Source organism: Bombina bombina, chromosome 2 (assembly GCF_027579735.1).
Source record: "Bombina bombina isolate aBomBom1 chromosome 2, aBomBom1.pri, whole genome shotgun sequence".
In the NCBI taxonomy this organism is placed as follows: Eukaryota; Metazoa; Chordata; class Amphibia; order Anura; family Bombinatoridae; genus Bombina; species Bombina bombina.
The window spans coordinates 492,092,876-492,109,906 of NC_069500.1; the positions used below are offsets into that span (position 1 = coordinate 492,092,876).

The 17,031-nt window shown below is 39.0% G+C and overlaps 1 protein-coding gene across 1 annotated transcript in view; it reads left to right on the forward strand.

Annotated features, from left to right (window-relative positions):
* The window catches only part of MTFP1 (mitochondrial fission process 1), a 17,000-nt gene extending 207 nt beyond the window's left edge, over nucleotides 1-16,793 (forward strand). The window contains exons 2-4 of the mRNA XM_053702208.1: nucleotides 3,201-3,328; nucleotides 5,769-6,001; nucleotides 16,402-16,793. Of these exons, the coding sequence (XP_053558183.1) occupies nucleotides 3,201-3,328; nucleotides 5,769-6,001; nucleotides 16,402-16,486 (446 nt within the window). The 3' untranslated portion in view covers nucleotides 16,487-16,793. The remainder of the gene's footprint in view (nucleotides 1-3,200; nucleotides 3,329-5,768; nucleotides 6,002-16,401) is intronic.
* The last annotated feature ends 238 nt before the right edge of the window (nucleotides 16,794-17,031 follow it).

The window sequence follows — 17,031 nt, forward strand, 5'->3', positions numbered from 1 at the left end:
TTAATAATTTATTTTCTCTGTATAAAAAAAAATGTTATCCTAATCAGATGTTTTTTTTTTTATTATGTTATAATATTATGTTCAGAGACAGACATGGGAGGGGCACATTTGTTGAACTTATAGCAGTTTACTTTGATGGCAAGCTCATGTGGTCTTACATATTCCATGCTTCATCTGTCAGTCAGTCTGACTCAGTGAAAGCATGCACAGTAAAATGCTTTGAAAGCTGTTGAGTTCATGTCTAATTTAGACAGCTATCCTCAAATTTAAATATTTTCTTTACAAACACATCCAGACACTTCTATATCCAATAATAGTTTACACAAAAATATTGGCGTCCTTTCAGAACCAACACTTTTTTTTTTACAGAAAAAACGCTGGATCCTGCCGGATCCATGCCTAATTTAGGCAGATATACACAAATGTAATTACAGGTAGCCCTCAGTTTACGCTGGGGTTAGGTTCCAGATGGAATGGTTGTAAATTGAAACCGTTGTAAATTGAAACCCAGTTTATAATGTAAGTCAATGGGAAGTGAGGGAGATAGGTTCCAGGCCCCTCTCAAAATTGTCATAAGTAACACCTAATACATTATTTTTAAACTTTAAAATGAAGACTTTAAATGCTAAACAGCATTATAAACCTAATAAAATATTCACACAACACTGAATATATAATTAAACTAAGTTAAATTAACAAAAACATTTGCTAAATAGCATTATAAACCTAATAAAATAATCACACAACACAGACTTCACTTGCATTTTTCTGCAAACAGTTCTTTCTATGCATTCCAATCTGGACTGATTTATAGACAGGAATATCTTGTTCCTTTGAAATCTGCTCGATAGCTCAGGTCTGGTTAAAATGATTAATTTCAGCTTGCTTGGCATTGCTGCAACACAAGCGGACAGCTCCACCTACTGGCTATTTTAATAAATGCACTGCTTCTCAATGCTTTTCAATAGCAGTCACATGACTGGAAAAAAAAGGTTGTTATTCTGAAACTGTGTAAATTGAACCGTTGTAAAACGAGGGCCACCTGTATTTTCCACACAAATACATCCAGATACTTGTGGATCCATCAATATTTTACAAAAAAAAACATCTGGTCCCTTTAAGAACCAACACTTTTTTAAACAAAAACAGCCAGATCCTCCCGGATCCATGTCTAATTTAGACAGATATGCACAAATGTAAGTGTTTTCCACACAAATACCTCCAGATACTTCTGGATCCATCACTATTTTACACAAAACCATCTGGGTCCTTTCAGAACAAACACATTTTTTTTTTACACAAAAATAATCTGATCCTGCCATATCCATGTCTTATTTAGACAGATATACACAAATTTCATTTTTGTCCACACAAAGACATCTCCAGACATTTCTGGATTGTATAATTTTTTACACGAAAACATCTAGGTCTTTTCAGAACCAACAGTTTTTTACAGAAAAAAAAAAGTGTAAAAAATTGTTGGATACAGAAGTGTCTGGATGTGTTTGTGTGGGGAAAAAAATAATTTTTGTGTATCTGTTAAAATTATGCATGGATCCGGCTGTTTTTCTGAAAAAAGTGTTGGTTCTAAAAGGACCCAAACGTTTTTGCGTAAAATATTGATGGATCCAGAAGTGTCTGGATGTGTTTGTGCAGAAAACACTAAAATTTGTGTGTATTTGTCTAAATTTGGCATGGATCCAACAGGATCTGGCTGTTTTTATGTAAAAAAAAATGTTGGTTCTGAAAGGACCCAAATGTTTTTGAGTAAAATAATAATGGATCCAGAAGTGTCTGGATGTGTTTGTGTGGAAAACACTTAAATTTGTGTGTATTTGTCTAAATTTGGCATGGATCCGTCAGGATCCGTCTGTTTTTATGTAAAAAAAAGTGTTGGTTCTGAAAGGACCAAAATGTTTTTGAGTAAAATGTTGTTGGATACAGAAGTGTCTGGATGTGTTTGTGTGGAAAACACTTACATTTGTGTGTATTTGTCTAATTTTGGCATGGATCCAGTAGGATCCAGCTTTTTTTCTTAAAAAAAGTGCTGGTTCTGAAAGAACCCAAATGTTTTTGCGTAAAAATGTTGATGGATCCAGAAGTGTCTGGATGTGTTTGTGTGGAAAACACTTACATTTGTGTGTATTTGTCTAATTTTGGCATGGATCCAGTAGGATCCAGCTTTTTTTCTTAAAAAAAGTGCTGGTTCTGAAAGAACCCAAATGTTTTTGCGTAAAAATGTTGATGGATCCAGAAGTGTCTGGATGTGTTTGTGTGGAAAACACTTACATTTGTCTAAATTAGGCATGAATCCGGCAAGAGCCGACTTTTACCCACACCCCAAAATAATTGTAAGGCAGGTTGTGTATAAACATATAAACAAATATCCTGTTCAGTTGTCATTGCTAATCAGTTCCCCTGGGCTCCTGGCCTTTTAATTTGCTTTAGAGAATTTCCATTGCCATTTATCTATTTTCAGTACATGCACAGACACAAACAGTATCATGTTACAGGAGGTGAACTAGAAACAAAAGACGTTTGCACTGATTTCTTAGCATATAATATTACATTATTATTTTATATCACATGTAATCAATAGATGAGTTTGGTTTGGAGGATCTCGAACAAGTCATTTTTATTTAAAAAAAAAGCATTATTTGCAATCCCAGGGCACACCTCTTGAAAGCTTCTTCCTTTACAATGCTAATTAGGGACAGATATAAACAACACATTTAAAAAAAAAAATCACTGTGTTGTATTGATGAGTATTATGGTTCTGCCTTCTACAGAATGCACTCTATCTACTCGGGGTAGATAGAGTATAATTAAACATTTTATGGAAAATTAAATTTGTAGTTTAATGCCCCTTTTAACTTAAAGTTCTGCTTTTTTAACAAGCTCACCAAGCGAATCTTAGAACACATTTATTTCGAAAAAAAATTCAACTGTGTTGGTTATGCAAAACAGGAGAATGGGTAAAAAAGGGATTATCTATCTTTTTAAGCAATAACAATTCTGGAGTAGACTTTCCCTTTAAGGTAAAGGTCTACTAGAAAAAAATAAGTTGATATTTTTAACTTTAATTACAGATTACATATATAATTTTGCTTGTATTTATTTATAAATTAAAATAAAAAATGTCTGAAGGCCATGTATACACATTTAAGATATTTCTTAAAATCTTAATGTTTATATTTCAGGTTATGCTAATGAGGTGGGGGAATCATTTCGAGCACTGGTTCCCAAGGCTGTTGTCTGGGCTAGTTATGGAGTGGCCACAGCCTATGTGACTGCGGATGCAGCAGATAAGGGTCGCAAGGCAGCAAAGGCAAGTGCAGTTTAGGATTTATATCGATTTCTGCTTTACCCTCTTAAATTTCTTGCAAATGTGTTTTATAGATATTATCTAAGATATTAGCCACTGCAAATTGCCTTTTTTTAAGTTTAGAACCCCCCCTCCAAAATTTTAACCTTTTAGATAATAGAAGTAAATTTTAAAGTTGTCTAAAAATGCATGATCTATCTGAATCATGAAAAAATGGAGATTTTGATGTCCCTTTAACTCTTTTGCCCATATGGACCTAGATCTATGTCATGCGGTACATAAAGTAGATCTAAATCCATAATACTGAAAGCCCAAGCAGTCTCGGTTGTCACTTGACTGTTTATGGACTTCCAGTATCTGCCTTCATATGGTAACGGAGCCAGATTGCAAGATCGTTACAAACAGTGACACTGTCTGTAACAATCTCCATTGGTGCCGATGGGAGGTGTGGAGGATCGGCGGCCTATCGTGCAGAGGGGAGGGAGGAGCGGGACCCTACACAGAAAATACATTTTGAAGGGATAGGGAGAGATGGAATTCTACACTACAGAAAAAGGGGGAACCAGGCTTGGGGGCTACATAACAATCACGGGGAGATGGGGGATCCCCACTGCTTACAAATGGCAGACAGGCATGGCTTTTAGATAGATTTTTGGTAATTAGTAGGGCGCTAATTGCAACTGCAATTCAGAGGCCACACCTCTGAAATACCCAGCAATAAAGGGGTTAATCAGTTAACTGTTAAGAATAAATGTATTGTAGTGCAGTGATTACCCTCCCACCTACCATCTCCCTGATTTCTCCCAAATATCTCTCTTCTTGCCCACTGTTTACCATAATCTTCTAGGTACTGGAAGCCAGTATGCTGTTAGTTTTTTTTTATTTCACTGCACCTCCATATATGTTACTGGCAATATCCCAGTGTGCAGTCTGGAGGGAAGGGTTTGTATCTATTTTTTTTCTGTAGTGTGGTGATCCTCCCCCTTCAAGCGATCTCGCTGTAGGGATCGCCACCCCTCTAATATCCCCTTTTCCATAGTTTAGGCACCCCTCCCTCTCCCCTTTATAAAATATTTTCTGTAGTGTAGGCAACCCTCCACTCCAGCAATGGACCACCCAAACGTCTCCCTCTTTCCCTCCAAAACCTCCCACAGCACCACCATATCCGATACAGACAATTACACTGTCTGTATCAGTGATCTGGTTTCAAGGGACATTCAACTCAAAATATTTTTTTCATGATTAAGAAAGAGAATACAACTTTCCAATGTAATTCTATCATCTTATTTATTTCATTTTCTTTGTATCCTATGTTGAAGAAGCAGCCATGCACTACTGGGAGTTATTTAACACATTGGGTGAGCCAATAACATGAGGCATTTATGTGCAGCAACCAATCAGTAGCTCATGTGTCTACCTAGGTATCCTTTTCAACAAAGGATATAAAAAGAACAAAACAAATTAGATAATAGAAATAAATTGGAACGTTGTTTAAAATCGCATGCACTACCTGAATCATGAAAGAAAAAATGAGGGTTTTATGTCCCTTGTATATAGTAAGGGAGCGCGATCAGCGTTCCCTTACTATATGAAGCCAGATGCCCTCTGCCCCAACTCCAGTCTCTGCTGTTTAAGCTGACAGCAGTGACAGCAGCATGCACCAAAGTGTTGGACGTAGGTACTACGTCACGTACTGCATGACGTAGTACCATTTGGCATAAGGGGTTAAAGTAAAAAGAGAAGTAGCATGATTCCATAAACGAGTAAAACAAGAGCATGCCCAACACATATGAAAGTAAGTGCCTCTCTTTTCACACCTCCTAAGCAGTGAGGGCCTTTATTCACATATAGGCCTCCATTTATAAAGTTGTGTAATCAACTGAGAGGTTTGTGGATGTCCGACAATCCGGGCTTGTTCATCTGGAATGAATGACAAGCCCTGGTCTTGTACAGTTGGTTTATGCACGAGCAATTGCTAGTGCACTCTTAAATTCCGGCAGCCGATACTTCTCTATGACAACCTCCGCACGCAGGTTACTAAATACCAGTCTTTTAACGTAAACAAAACCACCTATATGCCAATTTGATAGAAAATTATATCAAAGTGACATTTATAAACCCTTTACTGTAAGATGCATATTCAAATAAATCCTATTTATAAATCTCAATATTTTTTGGTGGTCTTCCAAGTTAAACCTAGTATATAGCCCAGTTAGCACTCCCTGAAAACAGGATTCTGTTAGGTATAATGTATCAATATACGTGAAAGAAATATTTTAAGTATAACGCCCATTTAACACACCTATGGTTGATCTGTCTTGATTAAATTTAACTACAAGTAGAAAAATGGCAAATTCCATAAACTGTTTTTATCTGCAGATGTTTTAATTTTTCGCAATTTAATCTTTATATGTTTAATTTTCTGTTCATCATCATGTTATAGACTCATGAGGAGGTTCCAGGTCGGACATCCCATATAGCAGTGGCTGTAGTGGACACCTTTGTCTGGCAAGCTCTGGCTTCAGTTGCTATCCCAGGCTTCACAATAAACCGCCTCTGCGCAGCTTCCCTCTACCTGATGGGAAGAGCCACCCGCTGGCCCCTTCCTGTGCGCAAATGGGCAACAACAGCCATCGGTTTATCTGCTATACCATTCATCATAACACCAATAGACAGGTAAGATATCCAACTGAAACAACAGATTTCCTTGTTGTCCAGGTATATCCCCACAAGATCTATTTATATTCATTGCTCCGTCAAGAATGCAGCCACAAATTGACATTTTTGGGTCATGTCAACCCCAGGAAATTTAGTTATTTGGTTTGACAAGAATATCTGCTTACAGATATTGCTGATCATAGACCAAATGGATATTTGAGTAGCAGATACAGTTAAATTAATTAATAATAACAGATTTATATTGTGTCATTTTAAATAAAATATGATTAGACTGTAGTTTGAGGTATTTTCATTAGCATAGTGTTATTGTAATGTGGCTCACAGCCAATCCAGATATTAGTGACCAGACATCCCTATGAAATAGTTCAAGCCTCTGTGCTCTAGAGCAGTCCCAATTCCATTCTTTAGGGCATACTAACAGGGCAGAATTTCAGGATTTCCTTAAGCGAGAGCAGGTTAATAACCAGATATCCTAAAACTCAGTCATGTTAGTGTGCCCTGAGGACTGGAATTGAGAAAGTGTTTTAGAGCATTTAGCAAAACATATAAAACCCCTTTCAATAGTAGTGTAGCCTTTCACTTTCTAAAATGTTGTGCAGCCTGATTTTTCTAGATTCCCTTTTTTTGGTTTTAGAATGTTTCTGCCACCTGTGGGTAACAATCGAAAATTACAACTGAACAAAGTTTTTTTTTTAATTTTTAGATTAAAATGGATATTGAACTGAGAATTCTCCATAAAGTGTTCAAGAATGCATTAGAAAAAACAACTCTAATCTATTCCTGTAACTTTTTTCTATTTTTTTTTTAACATTGAAAATTGTGTGTGTGGGGGGGTTTCACTGCTCCCAGAGTTCTACACAGTAATTGATCACTTAGAGATGTGCATTTGTATGTCGTAGCTATTTTCGGAGTCTGATTTCTTCTTGTGACAGTGCAACACACTAAGATCTGTCCAAATCCAGATCTTGGTGTGTTGCACTTTCACAAGAGGAAATTTGGCTCTACAAATAGCTTAATGCTGCTAACAGCCAGCTTCTTCCATATTTGGATACTAACAACATACACAAATGCACGTCTATTTATCATTGTGTAAGCTCATTTATATCTGCCCTTAAAGGGACAGTATACACCAATTTTCATATAAATGCATGTAATAGACACTACTATAAAGAATATGCACAGATACTGATCTAAAAATCCTGTATAAAACCGTTTAAAAACTTTCTGAGAAGCTTCCCGTTTAGCTCTGTTAAAAAGGTAGCTGGAACACCCACTGCAAGTGGAGGAAAATCAGACACGCCCCCCCTTCCTTTGCATATGGAAAGACTCTTTACACAAACAGAATCAAGCTGGAGTAGGTATACGTCGGTATTCTCCTAAAACTTTGGGGCTTGGTTAGGAGATAAAAAAACCTGTATGGGCTATATAAATAGATCATCTACAAAACATTTATGCAAAGAAAAATCTAGTGTATAATATTAAGGGATTAATAAGGTAGCTTGTCAGGTTAACTGTACCTGTAATGTAGAGATTACCCTCCCACCTGATCCCTCCCAAACAGCTCTCTATACTCCCACTGATCACCACCATCTTAGGTACTGGCAGAGACTGATTGTGACTAAGACCACCCTCCCTCACCCCTTTTCGTAGTGCAGCTTCAAATCCCTCCCTCTCCCTTCCATTTCTTTTCTTTAGCATAAGGCTCCTCCCACTCCCACCGCTGGGCCACCAACCCACTTTCCTTCCCACACCAACCGCCAGCCACAACGGAGATCATTACAAACAGTGAGACAGACCGTGTCACTGTCTGTTATGATCAGGAAATCTACCTTCATAGGGTAACAGGAGCACGATCAGTACCATACTCCCTTACCTCTGGGTATGCGGGGCAAAGTACCCTGTGACTTAGAAGCTATGTCCAGGTGGCTTAAGGGGTTAATTAGCCACAACAAGGAAATATGATAACCAATTTCAATAGGCTATTCAAGGGGTGCCCCTAGACAACAATACAATTCACATTTTCCAAACAAATTGACATTTTTAAATGCATTTAAAATATGTATTTCTTATATAGATATTTTGCTATTTAAATACATTATGCACAGACTTTAATTTCTCTTCAACTACTTTTATTTGGATCTGCAAAGTTATGTAGAAAGGGAATCTGTTTAAAGTAGATTATTAAATAAAGAAATTAGTTTTGGTTTTATAAGATGGTCTTTTGTTCAAATGTGTATATTATGACTACTTATTAAGAGTTGATGAAATTTTATTATTGTACGGGTTTGGTTATCTTCCCCAAGGTAATTTTAGTGAGTGAATTTACACCAAACAAACATGTCTAATTTCCCGTATAAATTAGACCAAACACGTCTAATTTCCCCAGGGTGATTTTAGTGGTCATTTCTTTCCCTTAAAGTGAATGTAAATTTTGATGCTAAAGTGCCCGGTTTTTAAAAATTCGATTAAAAATAGGGGCACTTTAATTCATCAAAATTTACATTTCACTTACCTTTTAAACTTGACAGCCGCTCCAGCTTCCCCTGGTCATCGCAAGCCATTTCTGACGTCAGAAATGATGGATCGGTTATTCTTCGATCATGGCTTTAAAAACCGGGCACTTTAGCATCAAAATTTACATTCACTTTAACATCTCATTTCCCTTTTTGTTGTGCTGTATTTAAAGGGACAGCCAAGTCCCAAAAAAACGTTCATGATTCAAATAGAGAATGTTATTTTAAACAACTTTCTTTTACAAGATATGACGAGTCCACAGATTTCATCCTTACTTATGGGATATCGCCTCCTGGTCAGCAGGAGGAGGCAAAGATCACCACAGCAGAGCTGTATAAATAGCTCCTCCCTTCCCTACCACTCCAGTCATTCTCTTTGCCTGGGTTAGTGATAGGAAGAGGTAAAGGGAGTTGTTAGTTTAGATTTTTCAATCAAGTGTTTATTATTTTTAAATGGTACCAGTGTGTACTATTTTGCTCAGGGCTGGAGCTACTGGCTTTAAACAACGGACTGGGAAGATTGTCATTCCAATTCAAGCTCCCATATTGTTTGCTGCCCTGCTGATGGTCTTAGCAGATGTTATCTAAGACCCTGTTTTGTCCACACAGAGCTGATGGAGGTGAGAAAAAAGAACATCTTCCTTGTGTGGGACAGCCTCATACTGTGTTCAGTATTAAGGTATGTGCAGTCACTTACTTCTGGGGAGACTGTAGTATCTCAGAGAGGACTGGTACAGATTCCCTATACTGGGAAGGGGTAATCAATTTGCACAGGATAAAGAGTAGTGTGCATAGGTATCCCCTAATAAATGTTTATTCAGTTGGATGTGATTAGGGCTATGATGCAGGGAGTGTGTGGCAGCTAAGTTTTCTGCTTTAACGTTTGTAATTTAATGGGAACAAGAGAGCGTTTTTTTATTTGTGGGGGCACATTTGGCTTATATTTGCATGACTTCGGTCCGATCGGTGATCCAACATTTTTTCCCATGCGGTTCTTATGAGGATCGTTATTCAGGGCCGAGTCCGCCCACGATGGGCGGGGCCTAGTTGTTCGTGCGCTGGGACGAGCACTTGTTATCCGGATCCTGACTATTGAAAGAGGTTCTCAGAGCTCCGGTGTGGCCTAAGACCGTTTATGTTTACAAACTACTCAAGCAGTCTTGGGAGCACCGCTCTCGAAAGTCTATCAGGACTCGTGAGGTGCTGGTGCTTAAATCTACATAACTTGTATATACAGCATACCGGACAATTTAAAGATAGTCCTGTGGTTGCCTTGTTATTTCAGATTATTGCGGTGCAGTAAAAAAGTATACGTTTTATTTTTTAAAGGCACAGTACATAGTTTTTTTCAACAAAATTACTTAAGCTGTTTGTTTTTACTCACATTAAAACGACCAATATTGCTATTGCTGTTTTGTTTGTCATGTCTGAACTTGTGGATGGTACATGTTCTATGTGTTTAGATGCCAATGTGGAACCCCCTATTACTTTTTGTCCCTCATGTACTGAGAGGGCTTTATAATTTAAAGAACAAATTTTCTTTAATACAAGTATATCTAAGGATGTTTCTCAGACTGATGAGACTCAGGGTAGGCCTCAAATATATCCCCAAGCGCCACAACCTTTAATGCCCGCCCAAGCGACGCCGTGTACTTCAACTACGTCCACTTCATTCACTCTGCAGGATATGGCTGCAGTTATGTCATCCACTCTTACAGAAGTTTTATCTAAGTTGCCAGTGTTACAAGGCAAACGCAGCAGGACATAGGCCCATGTGGCCCCTGCGACTTCTGATGATTTGATGGCTATCTCCGATGTACCCTCCCAGGGCTCTGAATTGGGGGTAGGGAGACCCTGTCTGAGGGGGAACTGTTTGACTCAGGAAGTGCATTGTCCCAGACCGATTCGGACGTCATGTCTCTCAGATTTAAACTTGAACACCTCCATCTGTTGCTGCGAGAGGTTTTGATGACTCTGGACGACTGTGACTCTATTGTGGTCCCACCAGAGAAATTGTGTAAGATGGACAAATACTTAGAGGTTCCTTCTTATTCCGATGTTTTTACGGTTCCTAAGAGAATTTCGGAAATTGTTGCAAGAGAATGGGGAAGACCGGGTATCCCGTTCTCTCCTTCCCCTATTTTTAAGAAAATGTACCCTATAGCTGACACCATTCGGAAGTCTTGACAGACGGTCCCTAAGGTGGAGGGAGCTATCTCTACTCTTGCGAAGCGTACGACTATTCCTATCGAAGACAGTTGTGCTTTCAAAGACCCCATGGATAATAAGTTGGAGGGTCTTCTCAAGAAACTATATGTTCATCAAGGGTTTTTATTGCAACCAGCGGCCTGCATTGTAACAGTTACGACTGCGGCTGCTTTTTGGTTTGAAGCTCTAGAAGAGTCTCTTAGATCTGAGACTTCTTTGGAGGAAATACAAGATAGAATTAAGGCCCTTAAGCTGGCTACTTCTTTTATTACGGATGCTGCCTTTCAGATCACCAAATTGGCGGCTAAGAGTTTGGGATTCTCCATCTTAGCACGGAGAGCCCTATGGTTGAAATCTTGGTCTGCGAATGTGTCCTCTAAATCCAAACTTTTGGCTATTCCTTTCAAAGGAAAGACCCTATTCGGGCATGACTTGAAAGAAATCATTTCTGACATTACGGGAGGCAAGGGTCACCTCCTACCTCGAGATAAGACATCTAAACAAAGGGGACGACAGAGTAATTTTCGTTCCTTTCGCAATTTCAAAGGAGTCACCCCTCCCTTTTCCGCTAAGCAGGAAGGGAATAATTCACAAGCCAATTCCACCTGGAGACCCAACCAGGATTGGAACAAGGGTAAACAACCCAAGAAGCCCACTGCTGCTCCCAAGACAGCATGAAGGGACGGCCCCCGATCCGGGACCGGATCTAGTAGGGGGCAGAGTTTCTCTTTTTCTCCAGGCATGGATAAGAGACGTTCAGGATCCCTGGACACTAGAGATTGTGTCTCAAGGGTATCAGTTGGAGTTCAAAAATACCTTCCCAAGGGGAAGGTTTCTTCTTTCACGAATGTCTGTAGACCAGATAAAAAGAGAGGCGTTCTTACGTTGTGTAAAAGACCTCTCCACTTTATGGGAGTAATTTGTCCCGTTCCAAAACAGGAACAGGGGCAGGGGTTTTACTCAAATCTTTTTGTGGTTCCCAAAAAAGAGGGAATGTTCCGACCCATTTTAGATCTCAAGAGTCTAAACAAGTTTCTCAGAGTTCCATCCTTCAAGATGGAGACTATTCGGACAATTCTTCCATTGATCCAGGAGGGTCAATATATGACTACCGTGGACTTAAAGGATGCATATCTTCATATTCCTATCCACAGAGATCATTACCAGTTCCTGAGGTTTGCCTTCGGGCTTGCCATGGCACCCAGGATCTTCACAAAGGTTCTAGGGTCTCTGCTGGCGGTTCTCAGGCCGCGGGGCATTGCAGTGGCGCCTTATCTGGACGATATTCTGATCCAGGCGTCATCTTATCAGCTGACAAAGTCACATACCGATACGCTCCTATCTTTTCTAAGGACTCACGGGTGGAAGGTGAATCTAGAAAAGAGTTCACTAATTCCACAGACAAGGGTTCCTTTCCTAGGAACTCTAATAGACTCTATATCCATGAAAATCTTCTTGACGGAAGTCTGAAAGTTAAAGATTCTGAATACATGCCGATCCCTTCAGTCCAATCCTCGGCCATCAGTGGCTCAGTGCATGGAGGTAATTGGATTGATGGTGGCGGCAATGGACATCATTCCGTTTGCTCGTTTTCATCTCAGGCCTCTACAACTGAGCATGCTCAGACAGTGGAATGGAGATTATGCAAATTTGTCTCCTCAGATAGATCTAGATCAGGAGACAAGAGACTCTCTTCTTTGATGGTTGTCGCAGGATCATCTGTCCCAAGGGACGTGCTTCTGCAGACCCTCATGGGTAATAGTGACAACGGACGCCAGTCTTCTAGGATGGGGTGCAGTCTGGAATTCCCTGAAGGCTCAGAGTGTGTGGACTCGGTCGGAGTCTCTACTTCCAATCAATATTCTGGAGTTGAGGGCAACATTCAATGCTCTTCAGGCTTGGCTTCAGTTGGCTTCGGCCAAATTCATCCGATTTCAGTCGGACATCATCACGACTGTGGCTTACATCAATCATCAGGGAGGAACAAGGAGTTCCTTAGCGATGACAGAAGTATCCAAGATAATTCGGTGGGCGGAGGCTCACTCTTGTTATCTGTCAGCAATCTACATCCCAGGAGTGGACTGGGAAGCGGATTTTTTGAGCAGACAGACGTTTCATCCGGGGAATGGGAACTCCATCCGGAGGTCTTTGCCTCCCTTATTCTAGATGGAGCAGGCCGGAGCTGGATCTCATGGCATCTCGTCAGAATGCCAAGCTCCCGAGATACGGATCCAGGTCCAGGGATCCTCAGGCCGAACTGATAGATGCCTTGGTCGTTCAAACTAGCTTATTTGTTTCCACCGTTTGCTCTCCTTCCCCGGGTGATTGCTCGGATCAAACAGGAGAGGGCTTCAGTGATTCTAATCGCTCCTGCGTGGCCTCGCAGGACTTGGTATGCCGATCTGGTGGACATGTCCTCTCTGCCACCGTGGAAGCTTCCATTGAGGCAGGACCTTCTCATTCAGGGACCCTTCCATCATCCGAATCTAATTTTTCTACAGCTGACTGCTTGGAGATTGAACGCTTGATTTTATCTAAGCGAGGGTTCTCTGATTCGGTCATTGATACTTTGATTCAGGCACGTAAGCCTGTTACTAGAAAAATTTACCATAAGATATGGAGTAAATATCTCTTTTTTTTTTGGTGTGAATCCAAGGGTTACTCATGGAGTAAGATTAGGATTCCTAGGATTTTATCTTTTCTCCAAGAAGGATTGGAGAAAGGGTTGTCAGCAAGTACCTTAAAGGGACGGATTTCTGCTCTATCTATTTTGCTACACAAACGTCTGGCAGATGTTCCGGATGTTCAATCTTTTTGTCAGGCTCTGACTAGAATCAAGCCTGTGTTTAGACCAATTGCTCCTCCTTGGAGTTTGAATTTAGTTCTTAATGTTCTTCAAGGGGTTCCGTTTGAACCTATGCATTCCATAGATATTAAGTTGTTATCTTGGAAAGTTTTATTTTTGGTTGCTATTTCTTCTGCTCGCAGAGTTTCTGAGCTTTCAGCATTACAATGTGATTCTCCTTATCTTAATTTTCATTCCGATAAGGTAGTGTTGCGTACCAAACCTGGTTTTCTTCCTAAGTTTGTTTCTAACAAGAATATTAATCAGGAATACATAATAATACATAATTTGGACGTAGTCCGTGCCCTGAAGTTCTACTTGCAGGCGACTAAGGAATTTCGTCAATCATCTTCATTGTTTGTTGTCTTTTCTGGGAAACATAGGGGTCAGAAAGCTACGGCTACCTCTCTTTCTTTTTGGCTGCCAAGTATCATCCATTTTGCATATGAGACTGCTGGACAGCAGCCTCCTGAACGAATTACAGCTCATTCCACTAGGGCTGTGGCTTCCTCATGGGCATTTAAAAATGATGCATCTGTTGAACAGATTTGCAAGGCTACAACTTGGTCGTCTCTTCACACTTTTTTCAAATTTTACAAATTTGATACCTTTGCCTCGTCCAAGGCTATTTTTGGGAGAAAAGTCCTTCAAGCAGTGGTGCCTTCCATTTAGGTTCCTGTCTTGTCCCTCCCTTTCATCCGTGTCCTATAGCTTTGGTATTGTATCCCATAAGTAATCCGTGGACTTGTCATATCTTGTAAAAGAAAAGGAAATTTATGCTTACCTGATAAATTTATTTATTTTACGATATGACGAGTCATTTTCTAAGACAGGTCTTTATTTTTTATTAAACTTCAGTCACCTCTGCACCTTGGCTTTTCCTTTCTCCTCCTAACTTCTGTCGAATGACTGGAGTGGGAGGGAAGGGAGGAGCTATTTATACAGCTCTGCTGTGGTGCTCTTTGCCTCCTCCTGCTGACCAGGAGGCAATATCCCATAAGTAAGGATGAAATCCGTGGACTCGTCATATCGTAAAAGAAATATATTTATCAGGTAAGCATAAATTTCCTTTTCCAATTTACTTTTATCACCAATTTTGTTTTGTTCTCTTGGAATTCGTAGTTGAAAGCTAAACCTAGGAGGTTCATATGCTAATTTCTTAGACCTTGAAGGCCGCCTCTAATCTAAATGCATTTTGACAGTTTTTCACCACTAGAGGGTGTTAGTTGATGTGTTTCATATAGATAACATTGAGCTGATGCACGTAAATTTACTGTGGAGTGAGCACCGATTTTCTAAAATGCAAGTATTTCAAAAGAACTGAAATAAGGGGGCAGTCTGCAGAGGCTTAGATACAAGGTAATTACAGATGTAAAACATGTATTATTACTGTGTTGGTTATGCAAAACTAAGGAATGGGTAATCAAAGGGACATGAAACCAAAAATTTTTCTTTCATGATTTAGATAGAGAATACAATTTTAAACAACTTTCCAATTTACTTCTTGTATTTAATTTGCTTCCTTCTCTTGTTATCCTCTGCTGAAAGGTTTATCTAGGCAAGTTCAGGAGCAGCAGAGAACCTAGGATCTAGCTGCTGATTGGTGGCTCAGTATATATACTGATTGTCATTGGCTCACCACATGTGTTCAGTTAGAAACCATTAGTGCATTGCTGCTCCTTCAACAAAGCATACCAAGAGAATGAAACAAATTAGATAATAGAAGTAAATTAGAAAGTTGTTTAAATGTTGGGTTTTATGTCCCTTTAAGGGACTATCTTTCTTTTAAAACAACAAAAATGCTGGTGTTGACTGTCCCTTTAAAGGGATATTAATATACATAGCTTAATTACATGTAGTAAAACAACTTCTGAATATTGTGTGCTTTCCAATTCATGTTAAACATGGAAGTGCAGACACACTATTTAGAACCATTACTAATTGGCCTCAGTGGAAAAGGTAGCCTAAATTAATAATACAGCTGCACCCACTGCTTTATGGACATTAACGTAACCCTTATTTTTAAAGGACCATTAAATACAGTAGAGCTGAATAATTGACATACACAATAAAAGGATAGTGCAATATCACTTTGAATTTGAAATGAGCACTAGAATATTTTCTGTCATTTTTCAAAGTTAATACAATTGTCCCTTCTTTATCGTGTGACAGCCACCATTCAATCACAAAATGTATATTCTGTGCACTTTTGCCAATGCTCAGTAGGAGCTGCTGCCTCAGAAAGCGTGCATATAAAAATAATGTGCACATATTGATAATGGAAGTACATTGGAAATTTTTTTTAAATTGCATGCTTGATCTGAATCATGAAACTTAATGGTCTATCTAAAGCATGGTTGACAGAAAATAATACTGTATAGCTGAGATTTTTTTTTTTTTTTTTAACAAATTGGTTTATTTGGAAAAATGAATATACACACAGATACATATTATTTATTTTTGTGTGTGTACAGGTGTAGAAATGTTTAGCAAATTTATCAAGACTTTGTCTGTATGGGATGCCCGTACGTCAGAGGGTCCTGCACACCTCTCATACATACATAGAGCAAAATCCAAGAAGGAGAAGTCAGCATCACCAATTCATCAAGTTGTGGTCTTTATTTACAGTGACATGAAGACGGAAAACAGCAACATTTCGAGTCCATCTGACCCTTAGTCATGTAGTCATAAATATATACACATACATATATACATACATACACACACGTACGTATACATACATACATACTTCAATTGCGTTCCCTAACAATACAAATCTAGATCCGTAACTATATAATAATGCAATATGGTGTTTTTATTATTTTCTCTAGGTCCGTGGATTTTCTTTTAGACTCCAGCCTCAGGAAATTGTACTCTACAACAGAAAAGATAGCAGATGATTCCCGGACATCCTGATATAGTGTCTATTAGGTTTCAGAGTTATCCAGACTTTCTCAGGTGCGGACTAGTATGATGGGCACAAGCTAATCCTACAGGTTGCGGTTTCCTTTGGTCTTACTTGAAGAGTGCAGACTCTGCAGTGCAGAGAGAAGTTACTCATCTGTGATTTAATGTGACAACTATTAAATCATATCTGTGCAATACTATCAGATGTTATTTAATTTGTTGATAGCAAATTATATTTTGCTTAATCAGTGCTCATTTAATCTTTGTATTTCTTTAACCTCAATACAAAATAATAATCCATATCTGTGAAACTGAATTGCAGCATCTTACTGTTGTGTTTTTTCTGACAATGAATATGAGGACATATTTGTTTTTTCTATTTAGGAATAAATCTGCAGACCATATCCAAAGACCTTGGATAGAAAAAAAGATACCAATGGTTAAAATATTTCATTTCTGCACAGAATTGTAAATTACATTTCAATAAGAGACAACCATCTCTCCGGTCTGTGGTACAAATACTGACTCAAAAATTGGAATGTATCATCCAGCTG